The sequence below is a fragment of the Manacus candei genome, unplaced genomic scaffold, assembly GCF_025592945.1.
Source record: "Manacus candei isolate 608988 ecotype Guabito, Panama unplaced genomic scaffold, ASM2559294v1 h1tg000007l, whole genome shotgun sequence".
Taxonomy (NCBI): Eukaryota; Metazoa; Chordata; class Aves; order Passeriformes; family Pipridae; genus Manacus; species Manacus candei.
In genome coordinates this window covers 603,286-622,664 of record NW_026138055.1, presented here as the reverse complement: position 1 = coordinate 622,664, position 19,379 = coordinate 603,286, and the positions used below count along the sequence as shown (strand labels likewise).

General features: G+C 39.7%; 1 protein-coding gene across 8 annotated transcripts in view; it reads left to right on the top strand.

Annotated features, from left to right (window-relative positions):
• Nucleotides 1-379: 379 nt before the first annotated feature.
• Nucleotides 380-19,379, top strand: part of PUM2 (pumilio RNA binding family member 2) — a 71,774-nt gene continuing 52,774 nt past the window's right edge. For 3 of the 8 annotated variants that reach the window (XM_051810116.1, XM_051810105.1, XM_051810090.1), the window contains exon 1: nt 794-882. In XM_051810116.1, the coding sequence (XP_051666076.1) occupies nt 802-882 (81 nt within the window). In that variant the 5' untranslated portion in view covers nt 794-801. Of the gene's footprint in view, nt 624-793; nt 883-5,966; nt 5,985-19,379 lie in introns of those variants that run through there. The other 5 variants (XM_051810091.1, XM_051810076.1, XM_051810094.1 and 2 more) reach the window with 4 other exon arrangements.

Genomic DNA, 19,379 nt, shown 5'->3' with positions numbered 1-19,379 from the left:
AGGCCCAGCTCCCACAGTGTCTCCTCATAAGACAGATGCTTCAATCCCCTCGTCGTCTTTGCGACCTCCGCTGGACCCTCTCCGGTAAGTCCTTGTCTTTCTTGTACTGAGGAGCCCAGAACTGGGTACAGTAAGTGAAAGTGAGAAGAAACACACAGACAAACACCAAGCCCCGTTTTGTGCGGCGGGAGGAACAGGGAACAGGCACAGGGACACAAACAACAACACCCCCTTCCCGCGGCGCCCGCGCTGAGGGGCGGCGTGCGGCGCATGCGCGGCGGAAGGGGCCGGGGGCCGCCGCCTCCTCCCTCCGCCTCCCCGCGGGCCGGGCCGGGCGCGCAGGCGCGGCGGGGCCGGGGCGGGCAGGGGCGGCGGGGCCGAGCGGCGGCGGCGGCGGCCGGGGGGGAGCGGCCGGGGAGGTGCTGCCGCGCTCTCGCTGTCCCTGACCCTCCGCGCCATGTTGTTGTGAGCCCCGGGCGGGCGGGAGGGCAGGCAGGAAGGAGCGGCGCCCGGAGGGAGCGGCAGGAGGAGGAGGAGGAGGAGGAGGAGGAGGAGGAAGGGGCCGGCGGGCGGGCAGGGGTGTCCCAGCGGCCGCTCCGGCTCCATCGCCGCCAGCCCAGCCCGTGAGTACCCCGGGGGGGGGCCGGCGCCGCGCTGGAGAGGCCGCGGGCGGGCGGAGCGGGCGGGCGGGCCCCCCTTCCTCCAGCCCCCTTTTGTCTGCGGGCTCGGCTGCGCGCCGAGGGAGGGGAGAGGGAGGGGAGGAGGAGGAGGAGGAGGAGGAGGAGGAGGAGGGAGGGGGCCATGTTGTGGCAGGTCACCGGGCGGCGCGGGGCCTGCGCGGCGGCCTCGCCGCCTTTGTGTCCGCCCGGGAGCGGCGCCGAGGTGGGGACGGAGCGGGCGCCGTGAGGGGCGGCGGGGAGGGAGGGGCGGCATTGTGCGCTCCGAGGGGCCCGGGAGGAGCCGCCCCCGGCCGGGGGGGTGTGCGGGGCCGGGTCGGTGCCCGGCAGAGCCCCGGGGGCCCGGGGCAGGCGGGGGCGGGCACCGCGCCGGGGCTACAAAGGGCTCCGGCGCAGGGAGAGCGGGACCGGGGGCGGCGCTCGGACCCCACGGGCCATGGCGGGGCTGGGATCGCACGGGCTTTGTTCGAGCGGGCGACAAACTTATATTTTTTTGGTACTCTCAAGGATAATAACCGCTTCCTCAGAGCGCAGCGAGGAGGCCAAACGCTTTCGGTAGCTGGTAGCACACAATGAAGCGGTGGGGTTTGGTTCTGCTTCAAACGTGCCTGCGCAGAACCACAATAACAAAAAGTTGAGGAAAATGCTCCCTGCCCTGAGTGGATCGTGCGTGCAGCGAGTAGTTTGGGGGTTAATCTCCTTGGCATTCGTTGTGCAAAGATTATTTTTTTTTGTCATTGTTTTCTTTCGTACGTTTCATAAGGTCAGGCTCTGTTTCCTTGAGAGAAAATTAATATACACGGGAGGGTTTGTATTCTTCTGGCTTACAGGTTGTAGCAAGATGGCTTAACACCAAAATGTGCAGCGTGTTTGAGATGTGATAAAGAGGCTTTTATCAGCTGAGTTTGGGATGCTTTTTTTCCCTGAGGTGTCTATGAGCAGTGAGAATCGGTAAAAGTTCTTGTATCGCCTAATAGTCACTCTACATGCCGTATGTTAACAAAATACTTTGAGGTTTATTTTACTTTCTCTTTGTTGTGTCTCAGCTGAGAGGTGAGGCCTTCTTACTTGCAATGAGTTGATGGTATAGTTCTTCACCTATGTAGGATATGAATGCATTTGAAATATAATTACTATACCGTGTTACCATTTTTACATTTAAAGCGTAGTATTTTGTTATATTTTAGTATTTTGTTATATTTAGTCATTTCTGGATTTAAAAACAGATGTTAACAACAGTTGCAGTTTTGTTGAGAAGCTGAGGGAAATATTGCCTCCCTTTTTCTGCTCCACAACTGTGTCAACGCGAATATAAATATGCTAGGGAGGTGGGAGAAGGAAACTTGAATAAAAAGGGAAATGCTAATTTAGTGGTGGTGTAGTTTGGGTTATATGTGTGGAAATGACACCAAATCACCTGACAGTTTCCTGAAGTGTTCAGGGAGTTGAAAATTTGGAATGTGTCCCAGCAGAATGGTTAGTAGGCAAATGCATGTGAGAAACTGCTTGATAATGCACATTCTGCAGTTTATTATGTGGATGCTGCACGTAGGAAAGTCCATCTTATTTGAATAGTATTTTTTCTGCATTAATGAGAATGACTCTTTTTCTTCCCTATAGTATCATCCTGTGGTACCGAATCTTTTCCTTCTATGTTGTGGCTATTGGCACAGTGCTGAGGCAATTGTGATGTCTCTGGTATCGTGATTGATCCAGTAGTGCAGGCAGTTGGCTGAGAGCTGGGCTCGCCTGTTTTTTTATGAGAAGATTCCTCTTGTTATGACAGTATATATTAGATCTTACACTGGACTGTAGAGCACATTGAAGGCTTTATGTAGCTGTTTTCCTTGGGTGTTTCTCTGCAGTGTTCACAGTGGACCAGATGTTGCAGATGTTTGGGGCAAGTATGTGAACAGGACATGAGCTTGTTGAACACTGAATTAGAGCTGACTTTTCAACAGCACTTTTAGATATTACCCCCTCCCCTTGATTTAGTGATATGTGAGTGTGAACTGAATAATCAGCATTTGCAAAAGCATTCTCCTTGATAACTTCATTTTTTTTTGTACAGTGGTTTCTAAAACCGCAGAGTTATTAGACCAGGTTTTTATATAAAGGCAAGTAATCCAGTAGATGGTTTGAATTCCTTCTTGTATGTCTTCCTGCTTCTTTTTGAATGTGGAATTATATAAAAATTAACTGTTTATTGCCCTAAAAAGAAACCTAAATTCTCTTGAGTGTTAAATTCTTTCTGTGTTGGGAGTCTCTGTGAAACAAGTATCAATGCATTGTATTTTCTTTAAAAAAGTTTCTGATAGAAAGTCTACAAAGGTACATAAGACTGTTCAGTAGACATGACTTATAAGTATTTCTAGTAGTGTGTATCATATATGTAGGTATGGGAGAGTTATCAATCTTCTTTCTCTTCAAAAAATTTGGTTGAAAATGCTTGCCTCGTTAAATGTGAATTTCCCCACCCATAACATAGCTGTTGTCTTCATTATTCCACACAATGTAACCATTCCAGTGTTGTCACAAAGCCAGTGTCCAGGCTTTTGTCTCAGAAATGGGGCAAGAAGTCTTTAGTTTAAAAGCTGGTTCTCTCCTATAACAAATAATACCGGTTGTGTAGTGCTGCTAGTAGTGAAGTTGGAGGCACTTCACAGTCATATAGTAGAAAAGCATTTTAAATTACATCAAAACATATAAAGGGGTTCAGTTCTAGCTGCTTCAGTGTCATTTCAAACAAGTTGTATAAAATTTCTTTTATAGCAACGGTTTGCACGCCGAAAATTTATAGCAAGATTTAGTTTGGATCTCACTCAGGATACCTGCTGTGGCTTTTAGAATAGTAGACAAGAACTGGTATGTGAAATGTTTGGTTTACAAATAAAGACCAGATGTCATCCCTAGCAATATCTCTAAAGATTATATTTCATTATTGCTTAACAGATTTTTTTTTCCTAACCATGGCTATTTAAGAGCAGTTGTATATATGTAGAAAAAATATGTCTGAGGAGGTTACGACAACCATCTTGGAAGTTGAGAAAGAAATGCAAACTCTAAAATGTAGCAACAGCATCTCTGTAATAATCCACATTTGACTTATTTGCCAGCTGCTCTGCATATGCATCTATTTGCACTAAACTTGAGCAGTGATATGATCCTCTGTCCTCTGCTGGCTGTGCTAAATAGCACATCTACAGCCTTTCTAAAAGGCTTATTTTTTTGCAACAAATATTTGTGTACATTGGACTAAGTAATATTTTGTGTACATTTCGTAATTTTGATTATTTTCGATTTTAATTTTTCATACAATTCCAAGATAGGTTCCCTCTGCTTCATCAGTGTTATTAAAGTTACAGGTAATAGGTCTGATTGTCTGTCTTTCCATATAAAGCTCTCAACATGTAAATCCTAATGGAAATGAGAGTTGTGTCAGACCTATGTTCATAACTTTGCTCTTTGATTTCATCCATGTTATTTTGAGGAAGAATTTGGGGTGATGTATTGAACTAGTCAGACACATATTGTATGGCTGATATGAATGTTCACATAGAATTTGTTCACAAATCTCTTTAAAGGGGAAGTGAGTTTTTAAAAGCTGGATTGAATTCTGTAACTCTTAACGTGTGTGTATTGATTAAATACAAAGCTAGACTTGCTGGAGATGACTTTGTGCAGTTGAGGTAAAAATAAGGAGTCTGTCTGCCTTGACTCATATTTTTCAAGTATCTTTTGTTTATCTCCTTTATGATATATATTGCTTAAACTTGAGTTTTGAGCATGGTATGATGGTGAGTTAGTCACTTCTAAAGAAGTTGCAAACTGATGTTAGTAGGGTATTTCATCATCATCATGGTTACTGAAGCAAATATTTATTGTAGCGGTACTGATAAGACAAAGTAACTTTAGATCTTATGTGTTACAAATCCAAGATTATCCAAGATTATTTTAAAAAAGTACTTATACCATATAACTGTCTATATATTATATATTTCCCTAAAGATGGGACATTCAGTAGTCTTTGTAAGACTCAGTGAAAAAGGTAGAATTGTGTAGAGGGATTAAAGGACTGTGGTTTCTCTTGTCTGTATTTCAGACCTAAGTGTTGTAGTCTGATTAAATATCTTTCCACATATTTACATTTTATTTGGACTTGACACTTGTTTAGCATGAAAAGTGAGACATTTCTTGGACTTGAATTTTTTTTTCCTCCTCAGAAAATACTAAGGTGAGATTGTAGGTGGTAGTTTATGGCTTATATTTGTCCACTTACATACTAAAAGGACATACTAAAAGTAACACCAGTTATGGTAGATTAAGAATGTGTGGAGATCATTAAGTGTGTGTGTTCAGGCAGGGGCAGGTATTTTTTCCTGCAGAGGATTTTGTCCATGCCAGAGATTTTTGCTGTTGACATTTATACTTGTTTTAAGCCATGACTTAAATGCTTCACAAGTAAGATTACAAACTTAATTTTAAATCTGAGCCAGAAATCTTTATTTTGTGAAGACCCCCAAATGTACTCTTGTGGGTTTTAGAGACTTTAAATGTTGATTACTGTGTTAGAATCTTACATAGCTTAACACGTTTGAAAGAAAAACTGAGGCTGGTGTGGAAGAGTGAGATGTGGTTCAGATAGAGAAGTTAGTTTTCTGTGCTACTTTGTTGCATAGTCTACTAATTATAGAATCAGACATAGTAGTGTGAGAGAATTGGTGGTTTTACACATCATGCTGAGTAATAATGTAAAAAACTGCTGCCGTTATGATCGAACATTGTATTTTAATTTTTTTTTTTTAAGCAAGGAAATATCTGGGCAAGAATTTATAATATATGGAGCTCTACCATTTTAATACATTGTCTTGTAAAAAAACTCTGGTAGTTTTTTTTCTTTTAGACTCCTAGTTTGGCAGTGGTATGTATAATTTAAGTTTAAATCAATAAATATATTTGGTGATGAATATTGTTCTTATATTGCTTGGACTTCTTTTTTCCCCCCTACTAATTGTAAGAGCTGCATATTTAAACATATGTGGGAAAGTCTTTTATGTTGAGAAGAGTTTTTCTTCTTAGGTTTTTGTGTGGAATGAGCATTCCATGTGTCCTCCTAGGCATGAATGAAGTGTCTTGGCAGGAGATCAGAGGAATGATGCATGTGAACATTGGTCAGGAAGCCAGTGGGGTTAGAGCAGGGATTGCCCCGGCTGGAACAGTAGTTGCAGTAACATCAGGGCCCAGTTCAGGTGGAAACACTCCTCACACCATCCCTCAGTTGTGGTGTCAGTTGCTTCCAGTATCCAGGTATCCCTCCGTGGTGTTCCCAGGACGATGGCACAGCAGACTAGAGGGCAGCTGTGTGGGGCAAACACCACTGGCCCGCAGGAGGTGGCATTCATATAGGTCATGCAGTGGGGCGTTGCTTTGTTTTTCTTTGGAACAGTTGCTGTGTTTTGTGTCAAATCCACATCTTTAGGAACAGCATGTGTGAATTAAGCTGCCTTTTCAAAGCTGTAATAATCTAAACTGTAAAACTTGCAGTTAATTTTGTTAAAGCAGTTATAAATGAAACTGCATGAAATAATTTTGAAATGTTCCGTTGGAACTGTTCATTTAACTTATATAAGCATTTCATATTTCTGTGAGTACCTGTCTTTTATCAGAATACAATCAAATCATTAGTTTTGAATTTATGGAAAGCAATTGGTTCAGTTTGAAAAGGCACTTGCTCCTGGTCAGCTTTATGAGAAGTGATATGCATTTAGCACTGAGTCTTACTTGTTATACTTGCAGATAGAAACATTTTATTCAGGTGAAATAGAAGTAGTAGAAGTGTAAATCAAAATGTAACTTTCTCCTTTTGCAGATTGTAACCTAGAAGAAAAAGAAAATCTAGTTTTAAGCTTTTTGCCCCCAAAAGTTTGATACAGCTTCCCAAGTTTCCTTTAAAAGCTTCATTCTGTTTGTCAGATGGGAATGGCATTTCCCCAAGGACTCCTGTACTGTGCCACAGTTAAGTCCACAAGGGACTATTTTGCACCTTCCCAAGCCCAAGAATTTTAGTATTGTGTTCAAAAAAATATAGTAAATGTAGGAGCAAAGGTAAATAAACAAAATTTGCTGTCTTTAAAAGTGGGAATGCCTGTTTGGTTTTTTCTTCACCCGTTCTTTCTCAATTTTAATTTCTTTTGGCACTTTGTTTCTGGCTTTACTCATCTACTGTTTTCTCCCTCTTATGTAGGCCTACATAGCAAAAGAAAAAACCTTTTCCCCTGACATCCTGCTTTATGCTCTATCGCATTCTTTATTACTTATACAGAAACCATAAAGCAGTTTGTAAATCTAGGATTTTACAGTATTCTACTTGTCCACATGGATACAATTCCTGAGTATGGAAATGTTGGGGTTTTCCTTGGTAGCGTTCAGTCTGTTGCACAGGTAATGGGGATGATTTTCACTAGCATTTCCCAAGGCTGATATGTTGTGTAGATAAAATTATTCACAGGTAGGTAAGTGCTGAATAACAGTTGCATCTCTCTTCTGCCACCTGTTTTCCATCCCCAGTACTCAGAACCATGCCTTAATCAGCACCTTTGTTTAATTCAGTTAGGTCCATCAAAATAGTTTTGGATTCCTCCCACAGGTAAATGTCATGAACCTCATGTGTGTTTTCTGGTAACTGGAATGGGGGATGCAGAAGAACCAGTCTTAATTTTTGAAGTCCTTCAGTGGTTTTGCACATTATGAAGATTTAGTGAAGGGGAAGCTACTCTGCTGTTTATTATCCATGTGAAAATAGCAGTTGCCAACTTAATGTAATCACTACCACTGTTGTGCCGCTTTTCACTGCTCTTCCTTAGCAATATGAACTAGCAGAAATCAAGGACATATCAGGGGACTTCTCTGTTTAAGTTCTTTGATTTGAGCTCTGTACCAGTGGTTTTTTTGGATTTAGTTAAAATGGAAGTTATTCTTTTGGGTTTTTTTGTTGTTTTTTTTTTTTTTTTTTAAGAACATACAACTCTAGAGTTAGAAGTACTAAAGGAATGTGTTTTCTAAAATCTATATTTATGCAAACAGTGGAGGGAGGTAAACTGTGATTGTGCTCCGTGTCTATTACACAGACTGTGTAGGTTAATATATTAAAGACAAATTTTTTATGCATTTAGAGAAAAAATGGAAAGAAAACTAATAGGAGCAAGTTTAGTAGATGAATATCTTGTAATGACTGATTTTCACAGAATTGCAGAATGGTTTTTGGGTTGGGAGGGACCTTAAAGATCATCCAGTTCCAACCCCCCTTGCCATGGGCTGGGACACCATCCATTAGACCAAGTTGCTCAAAGCCTCGTCCAGCCTGGCCTTGAACACTTCCAGGGATGGGGCTGTGAGACCCTGGATTGTTATTATTAGTTATTGGCTCGGACCAACTCCAGTGTGTGTGTGAGGGGGGAAGGGGTAGATCAAATTTCACGAAGGTGAGGTGATGTCCTGCCCATTCTCCAGGCCCTTGAAGCCCCCTCAGTCAGCCCTGGAGCAGCTCTCAGTCGCTGGAACTTCAGAGCACTGCCCACACCATACCTTGGAGCCCCTGACCCAGCCCCACAACAGCTGTGCCCACACCACATGGCACCCTGGAGCTACTAAACCAGTCTCAGAATGTCTGACACTCCTGAGGTCCTGCCTGGGGATTGGGGGTGTGGCCACAGGGGGGCCAAAGCAAATAAAAGCGGTGCTCTCCATGTTGTTCAGGCCCTGCCACCTGAACATGTGGAAGCTGGACTTGCACAGGACTCTGGGTGGTAGCTATAAGTCTCTCCTTTTTTCTCTCTTTCTTTACTTCTCCTAATCTCCCTTCTTAATATTTTGGGTAACTTAAAACTGAATGGGTTGGATTTTACTGAGTTGTATGGGTAGCATGTGCTAAGTCAGTGCCTTGTGGAATGCTTTACTTTAGTTGATTGTTGCCCTTTAAACTTTTGACAAGTTCCCTTTTTTTCCAAAGTTTCCTAGTAGAAGTACCTCCTGAGAAAACGTGTGCAGCATTTCTCCCTTGTGCTCTCTCTTAAGGTATGAAAAGAAGTGAAGACCCTTTTGAAAAAGATTTGGTGGGTGAATTTTTGGAGCCTTGTATATTTTTAAAGTAAAACCCTTCAGTGAACTCATAGGTCTGAGCCTGGAGTCTTACAGTGGCATCCACAACTTCTCTAGGCAACCTGTTCCAGTGCCTCACCACCCTCACAGTAAAGAATTTCTTCCTAATATTTAGTATAAAGCTGCCCTCTGTCAGTATAAAACCATGCTCCCTTGTCCTGTCCCTCCATGCCCTTATAAGTAGTCCCTCTCCAACTCTCTTATCACCCCTTTAGGTACTGGAAGATGCTATAAGGTCTTCTGGGTTCCTTCTCTTCTCCAGGCTGAACAACCCCAGCTCTCCACCAAAATCCCAAGACCTTCTCCTGAGTGCTGTGCTTGATGCAGTCCTCCAGGTTGGAATAGTCCTGGAAGTCATTGGTCCAACCCCCCTGCTCAAACAGGACTACTAGAGCCCAGATTGCTAGATAGAGATATATATAAGAAGTAGAAATGAAGATACTGAGATCTTTTCTTCATCATACATTATCTAAGTGTAGCTTAAAACTGTGGCTTTGACATAAATTTTAACATATCATACGGCAGTCAAAGACTGTAAGGTAATGCCAAAGTAGTAAAAAAGCATTCTAGAAAATATAGCAAGACTGAACCATTTTTTTTTTTGTGAAGCTCCAGCCCCAGTGTTTCAGTAGGAACTTAGAATAAATAGAAAGTTAAATGCAAAGGTGTAAAATTGTGAATTCAGGGATTTTTCAAGTGAAAAGAAATCACAAGAAGTAAAAAGTTTTCATATATTGAAAATGAAGATTGCCTAAATTATCTTGGGAAATCCACTAGTCTTTGGTCAAGAAACTCACATGAGTGTGAGGCCTTAACAGGATTCAAGTAAATACAGAATGTGGAGAAACCTTATATTCACTTTCATACCAGAGGATAGCTGATACTTTTGGCTGACTCTGTGTGATACATAGAAGTGAGTTGAAAGAGTTGTTGTGAACAACTAGACGAACATATCAACTTGCCTGGAATCACTGATGGATTGTGAGGAATCAGCCAATTAGTTAGAGTGCTAAAGAAGTTAGTAAGAGAATAAGCAGTTGATGAATATACTTCATTAATTCAAAGAAATTAATTCATGGGAAGATTAGGGAAGCATTATCTTGGTATTCTGAAAACCATCTGAAATGTCTTCAAAAAAACTGAACATTTTATTAAACCTAAGGCATAACAATATCTTTAGTAAAGATAATTAATTATTTGTCCAGTAGGATATTTAATTTTCACTCTGGTTGAAAGACTGAAGAATTGCTTGCCAGGGTCCTTTATAAGGGATTATTGAGGAATGAACTGTGGGAATTGTCACTGAAGTGTCTGTGATTGGAAGGCAGTTCATGCCATTAATAACAAGCTTTAACTTTTGGTCAGTCCTGAAGTGGTCAACTAGTTGAATTAGAAGATTCCTTCCAAGTAAAATATTCTATTGTATATTAATGCACGGTATCATTAGAGGCCTTTGGTAGCACAGAGAAAGATCCAAGTGGGTTATCCTGGAGATCCATGGTAGGACTGAGGCTTGATGTATGTTAATTTGGAAATTATCAAGACTGTATTGGAAGATCTTCAGGTGGCACACACATAAGAAGAGCAAGAAGTTCCAACACCCCACAGTTGAATGGGATTCACTACACGTAGCAAAAAGAATTTTCCATCTCAACCAACTGTGCACTTGACACGTTGGTGTCCAAATTAACTGACCACTCTGGCTCAGAACTCACGTAATTGGCTCATAAAACATTCAGAATAAGAGGCACAGAAACATGTGATATTGTTACATTCACAGTCTGTGTTCTTCAGCTGTAACAATGAAAATTGGAGGGATGGACAACAGTTACTTGTGGCAAACACTTTGGAAAGTTGAACTACTTTACTGGCAGGGAGGGAGGCTCTACAGAATATTTGGCAGCATAGAGGAGGGCAGAGGCTAGGGGAGCATGCACTTGCATGAGGGGTGATAACCAACATTCTTTGGACACTCAGCTGAAACGTAGTGCATGCACAACTCCTCGGTACAAGCTGTCAAAGCCAGAAGTGTTGAGTCAGGAGACCACCACTGTCACCTTCCATAATAAAACAGTAGTGACCATCCAGTCACTGACAGGTTTAAGTATAAACTCCTTAATCTAGAGACAATCATCCCTGAGTCTCATTCATCTTTCTTTAAAATACTTAATATTGAAAAGAGTTATAAAGGATAATGGAATAAGTATAAAAACTATTTTGCTTGTGGTTTTGACCTTTTTTATTCTTTCCCTCAAGACCAAAAAAGCCTTCACTCTTTTTGCTAGCAGAGCAACTGGTGTGGCATCATTTTGTTCACATCCCCATGGGGCTGCAGATAGGTTAGTGGTCTGTTTGTCATTAATTCACATCACTTCTGTAATGAAGAATTGTCTAGGATACAAAGGCTTAGTGATCAGCAGTCTGTCCATAATATTTGGAGTTAGAGAGATTAGATTTTTGGGAAGCTCAGGATATATTTTCTAGGATGTCAGAATACTTGCAAATGTTCTCCCATGTGCTGAAGCAAAGAGCTACAGCAGTGTGATACTGCCCAAGCTACTTGTCCTGTCTTTTCCTAAATCAGCTCCATCGACTTCATTCCCTCATGACAAAGGTACTGAAACACTTTATTAGTTTAAGCTAAATGCTTAGGTTATGAATTTTAACTTGACATGTGCTTCTTTGCTTTTTGCTTTTGAAGAAGCAAGAGTTAATAAGCAAAAGACTGACAGAAAGCTCTGGCTGTAGCAGCCTTTTCAAAGACTCCAAGGGATAGTGATGCTAGAAACAAAAGAACATAAATTGTATCTTTGCACAAGTTCAGTTGCTGCAACTCATTTGTGTTAGAATTTACAAACGTAAGTTCTGTGAGTAGCTGCTGTAACAAAGAAAAACCCTTCTTCAGAGTGGGAAGAGCAGAGAGAACAAAGGAAAGAGTCTTACTGAGTTCAAGAGCTTTTTGGCACTTCTGTGGTCTGGAGGAGAAGCTGTATCAGTTTTTGCAAGTATTCAGCATGACTTCCATGGAGGTCTATTAAAATTATAATAGCCATGAGAAAATGGTTAGATATTATTAAACTAATAAAATGTGGAAGCGTTTAATAGGATAAAATGGATCATTCCTAGCAAAAATTTTGCCCTGGTTTTAAACAATAAGGTTGTTTTGTTTGTTGTTCAAATAAGATAGACTAATATGTTTGTACAATGGAAACTGGGAAATAATTTACCATATGAGACCTCACAGTCATGTAGCCATCCCTTGAAACAATGAACATAATCTCTTCATTCAAATTGAGAACAACATAATCTATTTCCTGACCTTACAGTGGGAGTTGCACATCCTGAATCATTAATTCTTCGTTTTATGTGTTCTGCTTAAGACTGTCCTTAAAAATCTAACTGTGGTTGCAGTCCATTTCTTTATTTCCTATCTTTGCAACTTTTTCTTAAGTTTAAAAATAAAGTATAATTGTGCAATATAACTATTTTTTTCAAGTGCTTTCAAAATCATTTTCATTAAAAGATTTTTAAAGACTTTTTCAAGTGTTAGTGGACTGTGCAACACAAATACTTTAATGGCTAGTTTGTCATTGTAAAAACTCCAGTTTTGTCACAACTGAGTGATGGGTCATTCTCCCTCTAAAGTTAACATCCATCTGAAGCTGTTCTAAAGACCATTTATTTCTGTTTCTGCAAGCAGCAGGTTCTATAACAATTTTATTCTAAATATTGTCTTTCTGTGCTTAGTTTTGCTGTGGTTTTAGTTTTTAGTTTGGCATTTTCATCAATTAGTTCCAGTAGCATTTAGCTCCACCAAACTAAAAATCCAGATTATGAATGTCAAATGTATGATGTAAGCAGCTTCTCAAACTTGCCAATAAGTAAAAATTTTCAAGTGTCACAAATTCAGAAAAGAAATCTTAGACTGGAAGGATTTTCTGTTGTGATTAGAGGAGAGCTGGGGGTAAGAGTATTTGATTCCTGTTCTGGAAACTGTATGCCCTGTTTAAACATCTTGCTTAGCAAGTACCTGGTGAGATTCTTCTGTCATACTAGTGCTGTATAATTTGGGGCAAGTATAAGTTTTTTGAGTGAATTTTAAAGTTGGGGGGGGGGTTATGTTTAAAAAAACTTAAATCTTGCAACCTCCATACGTGAGACACCACTTTATTGCCTGTTTGTGATTCTCAGTTCTGGTAGCATACATAGCTGGAAAGAGGAAATGTGTCTGTCTTTATCCCCTCTCTTTGATTTTCAATAACCAAAAAGGACTATTTTGTGACGTACTGCAAGGTGGTTTCATGTAATTGGACTGAAAGAAAAGCATGGAGAAATTTTCTGTGATATACTTTAAAACATTTCCCCAGCTAGAGAGAAGAAAATTACAGTGTTGAATTTTGCAGATATTTGATTTGTATTTTTAGTAGTTTCCAGCGTGTCGTGCCTGGAATAGGCAGCTTCACATGAACTGCCATCAGGGCAGGAGGAGAGTTGTTGCAGTCACCTGACTTGTGCAAACAAGTTTGTTCCATGTGACTTCTGTTGTTCAGAGACTCTTTTCCTTAATCACTCCTTCCAGTCACATTTGCTGTTTTGATGCACCTGCACAGTTTCTGACCTTTTCAACGACATTTCCAACTGCAGGTGATGGTTTCAGCCGGTGAGATACTTGACCAGTTCCCACCCCCACTGCGTGTTGTCTGGTGTGCTGTCGAGCTGTGAACTGCTACCCCCTCTTTGTGCACTTAGTTGTGTCTTTATTATATCTTCACAAGCATCCTTGTGTTTTCCAACATACATCAAGGCAGGTGGAAATGTGAAGGAGTATCCAAATGCCTGGTGCTCACACGTTGAGTGTCTGATGTGAATGACTGCTTTACTCTCACTTCACCAGTTTGGTGTCTTATTGTATCAGTCTTTGTAATTTGTGGTACACTTAGACTGAGAGTTCTTTGAAGCAGATTCCTTCATGCTTTAGTGCTTATTCAGTAATTAGCATAGGGTGAGTCTGGTTTGATACTACAGCAAACAAATTGCACGTGGTCAGCTGTGCATTATCTTGGATTTGCATACAGATAAATTATCCTGTGTGCTTGTGCAGCAGTAGCTCTGTACAGAATCAGTTCATGTCTGTGAGGAATTACTGACAGTAGCACAAACCTGAATGGTGTTGCTGCTTCTGCTGCTTCTGGAAGTAACATGAGCTGGGAGCAGCCTTTGGAGCCTGACCATGGGAAGCAGAGACCTGAACTGGCGACTTATAGAACCTCCTGAAATTTCTTGTCATTTATTCCCACGTGCTCCAGGTTCTAGGTGGGATTACAAGTGAGGCCTCGTTCCAAATGTGGTTATTGTGTGGTTACAGAGTTTTGTCCCAAAGCTAAAACTGGTTTTAGGCATTCTAGGGGAGTTTTGCATAGACACCCAGGATAAGGTGGTGGGAGCCAATAAACTTGGGGGAAAATGTCTATATATAGGCATTCAGGCATTTGACATTTGCTGTAAATTTCTTCATATGTTCTTAGTCACTTTCTTACATTTTTCAAGATGTCAAGAAAGTGAAAATATTTAAAATTTAGGTCAGTGTTATTTTGCTTAATCTAAGTTCTTGTCTGCAGGTTTAGAATGTTGTTTGCTTTTTTTTTATATGATTAAAATTGGGGCTTACAATTTTAATTTTGTATGACACTGCTTTATTGCATGGAGGAGCTACATTTAGCTTTCTGAACTACCTTGGTTTGGTACCATTTATATTAAAGTCAGGCTGAAGAGGGCCCTTGTGTGTCTTTGTGAAGGTAATGGAAGAGTTATGTGAAAGCTTTTTCTCTTCAGTTTAAAGACAAAGAGCAAAACAAAGTGGGTAAATACCTGAAGGGAAGCAGGAGGGGCAGCTGCTTTTACATATAAGTGCTCTTGAATTTTTGGCTTCTTAAATGAAGAGGTTGAAGTATTTGGTTTTAACTCCATTGTAGCACAGATGTATCAATGCCAATCTTTGACCTAATTTTTATTATGAAGTTTTTGTCACTTAAATTTGAATTATAAATAGCCTACTTTTTTATTATTATTATTTTTCTTTATTGTCATTGGTGTGAATTCTTTTGTGCTATTTTAGGCTGGTTTTTACTTCCTTTGAAGGACTATGCTGGTCAACATTTAATGAGATATTAATGTCCAAGGCTAAACTGTGGCTCTTAGTGAACTAGAAATGAGGCTTACTGAATTAGAAGTAGTCTCTAGGATTTTTTTACAGTTGGCTATTTTTTTTCAGCTTTTAGGCAGTTGTAGAAATGTATGGGTAGTTTAAATACATGTTGTCCAAGAGAACATCCTTAAAAAACAGCTGAAATAATTGATAACAGCAGTTTCTTTCAGTGTCCATTCACCTGCTGTAGACAGATAAGTAGAAAGCACATGTGCCTCCCTACAGCAAGGGAGGCACTAAGAACACACCAAAAGAAACGTTTTACCCTTCTCTGCTGTCCTTGAGGTTATGCAGGGTGTAAAGGCTCAAAAAAAATCAAGGTAGATTTTGAAGAAGGCTGGCATATATTTGAAACTTGGGGCTTTTTCACTGTCATTTTTTGCTGGTAATACAGGGAAGATGTGAGTTGTGTCAGTACCTTTCTTTACAACAACTACTTATAGTGGAGTGAGGAGTCTAAAAATTCTGGATTTCTTTTTTGGACTGTCAGCTATTAAATTCATTGCATAATGACTAGGTAGTTTTGTATCTTCATCTCTGGTTTTAGCCCCCACTTTGAGAACACCAGACTGTGTTGGTATTCCCTGGATGCCTCTTGCCTGTCAGGGGAGGAAAAAAACCCAAAAGAAAACAAACCACCAGCAGAGTTTGGTCAAAGGGTACTGGATCATGAGGGAGAAGTCATGATACCAGAAACTTCTGGGCAGGAGAATTACTGGGAGAACATTAGTTTTTGATGTGGTGTTCTTGAAAACTGTATCCTTGAGAAATTAATGTAATGCATGGAAAATGCATCTCTGTGTTCTGGAGTAAAGAAAATGAAAGTAAATGCTCTGAAGAAGGGGATTGTTACATATCAAGAACTGCCGGGGGTGGGAGGGCCATTTGTGATATCAGCTCTACAATAACACAAATTAAACTGTTAAAACTACTTCCTGGAAATTCTGTCAGAGTGAGTTCTCAAATTTCCTGAGCCCCACTTTTAATGGGAGGGTGTGTGTATATATACATATGTACAAAATATTTTTCTTGGTATAATTATATTGTTTATAAATGAGTTGTGTTCCATGGGATTCCTTAAAATCACATTCTTTTTAGATGGTGTTAAAAAACCAATTTTTCAAACAGAAATTTAAAGTTTGTTTTTTACTTTTCAGATGGTTGTGGGGGGAGATCTTCTGTTTCAGATTCTCTGGTAGCAAACAGAAAAGTGAAGATATTTGAGATTTCTAAAGAAAACACATCAGCAAAAAAAAGTATTGATTGCAATGTAGAAAGTTAATTTATGGAATTTTTTACTTGATTCTAGGCCTGTGGATTCTCATGTTCCAGTTCTTGTTAACACATTTAAGAAAAGTTTGTTGACTCTATTAGAATGAAAGTTTTATGTTTCATAATCATTTTAATATATATTGAGATAAATTGTTCCTCATTCCTGCTTGTGTGTTAATAAGTTTGGGGTTTATACAGAGGGTTTATACTCGAGGGTTTTTTAAAGTTTTTTAACTTACTAAATAAAGTTTTTGAATGAGAGCAAATGAAGTAGTGAAGGATGATGTCTCAAAACAGCCACACATCAAATTAATGTCACACTTCCGTACAGAACTGTCTGTGTAGTTATTACTCACTGACAAAGCCTTTCCGCATAGAACCAACAGTAACGGTTGGAAATTTGGCTCACAAATTCCTCTAAACTTCTGTTACATCACCAGCAGCACTTGCTGCTCTATTACCAGAAAGGTGGTGCTGACTGATCAGTTTAACAAGAGAAGTGTAGATTTTTAAAATAAGGGAAAAAAAAAATTTAGTCATGTGCATGTAAGTAATTCTGCACAAATTAAATTAAGCATGTTTGGACAGGAACTGCAATTCAAATTTCATTCACAGCTTTGTTTTCAAACTTCTGAATATATTCAGTGTCTTCCTCTTTTGTTTCTGGTGTATTTATGCAGGAGCATTGGAGTGAGAGTTGCAGAGCAATGTGTGCACAATGAGTGCAGCAGGGGAAGGTGAAGAGTCTTACCAAACTAGATGGGATTATACCTGAACTATTTCACATTAAAGATTAAACCTGTATATTAAAAATAGTTCTTCAGTTAATTTACAAGCAGTAAAGGACCAATCAGCCCCTTTTTCGAAGAATTACATTTTTCTGTAGCTCATTTAAATAATAAGCTAAAAAATGTATGGAAAATAATTTTTTAACCAATCGTTGTAATTAAATTTTTTAAATAATTTCTTGTTTACAAAAGCTCCCACTGGAGAAGTTTTTATGGGATTTTTCTTCCATTCTGTAAAATTACATTATATAAACTTTTTATCACCTGCCTCATGTCTAAATTTTTATTCTACAAACTTCTACAACATCTGTCACTCTTCTTCCTGTTCTGTACATTTCTTAGAAACTCTTTTGAGTAGATAATTCCTTACACAATTAAAAAACTTTGAGAAATCTGCCAAGTTATTTAATATAAACTATATGCCCTACTTATGTTGGATTATATCACTTCAGCTCTTCAAATGGAGCGAACAGTATAACTGTTATAAATAGTTATGAAATCTGGTTTCAGCACAGACACATTATTAATTTATGTGAGCCTGGTACATCTGCCAGTATTTGGCTGTAGGGATTAAAATTCTGAGCTTGAGGGCATCCTACAGTACTTTAGAAAAACTTGTGCAAACAGTTCTGCCAGTCTCAGAGCAAAGATTGACCTCGTTGGGTGGGAAGAGAGGCATAAAAGCCTGTGCAGTGAAGAAGTGAGTTCCTTCCATGATGGGAGAGCTCATGTTTAGGGGGACCAGGGGCAGTTTCTCAGAGTCCATAGCTGGGAGCAGAGCCGAAGGTTTCTGAATCCTTTTAGACCAGCAAACCATCATCACATAGCTCTGAAACAGGTGGCAAGATGTCCATCATTTTCCTCTGCTTTTCTTCGTGGGAGGTGATACCCTGTTTCTCTCTGTATCATGTGTTGGCAGAGGACTATGCAAGTAAATCAGTAATTTCCAAACTTGGTGACTTGTGAGAGGCCATCCAGCATAGTTTGAGGTATCTATATATAGATAGATACATATAGTTGATAAAAACTTGGAAAATTTCTTCCTGCTTTGTACATGCTTCCAGATTATTGATATTCCTATTGAAAAACAAGCAAGCAAAGCATTTGGTCAGCTCTTCAGGTCACCTTGCCCTTTTGTGACTTGGCTTTTTCAGCAGGCTGGGCAGTGCTTTTGCTGAGTGTATTCCCCTGCCCTTGAACGTGCTGCAGAAACTCTACCTCGAAATCTATTTGTTTCATTTTTGTCATTGTTAATGTGTTCAGCACTGCTAGAATTGCTTCTCAAACTACAATACAAAGTTCACAAGGAAGTAAAGCACAAGAACATTAAGATCCAGATCAGAGTGACTGCTGAGCCAGGCCAAATAAATTGACAAATTTGGGTTTGTTAGAGTATTTGGATGTATTAAGGGTCATAGAGTGTAAAAGTATAGCTCAATTTGAGAATATGAGTTTAAAAGCCAAAAATACAGCACTTGAAAGATTAGTCACTTACCTGCAGAAGTTTTAGTTGGTTCCATGTGGCCCTCAGAAAATGTTGCCTCTTATCAAAGCACGACATACTTGTAGACTTTGAATTACTTGGGAGCACAACTTTCAGTAACCAGTTTGGTAGTAAGTGAACCTTTGGTTCCTTGATGCTTCAAAGAGGTATGAGAAGATCCATCTACGCAAAAGCAGCTTTAATCAAAGAAATGCCTTGTTTTCTTTTAAAGTTACAGAAAATATTTGGTGTGTTGTTACCAACTTGTGTACAGAACAGTTCAATTGTGTTTATAGTAGTTGCCTGTTCAGCTGCTCAACAGCTTTTGTTATCTGGATGCACTATGGGCTGACTTCTAAACCAAAGTAAGGACATTTTAGCTAGTTTGGCAAAAATATTCTAGAGTAGAAACCTATATACAGCCCTGAACTGCAGTATGTCAGAACAGAGGTTTGGAGATTTCCAGTTCAGGCTTGTTGTGTAGTTTTCATTTCTTGGCCTTTATATGAATCCCTACTGGATTTGTGTCTGATGTTTTAGCTTTTATTAAAAATATTATTTTTATTTAGTAGTTTAAAGTTGGCTACCTATTTGAGAGGTTTTAGGTGGATTGTTTTTTTAGGGTCTTTCAAATGTCTAGTCAAGTGTCTGACATGACTTTACAATACAGTGTTTATCTTAAAGGAGGGCTGGCAGAATTGCTAAATGTTGTGTTTTCAAATGCAGCCATTTTTGTGTTTTCAGGTTACTTTAACTAGCTCATAAGCATATACCTTACATAAGATAAATGCTACAGA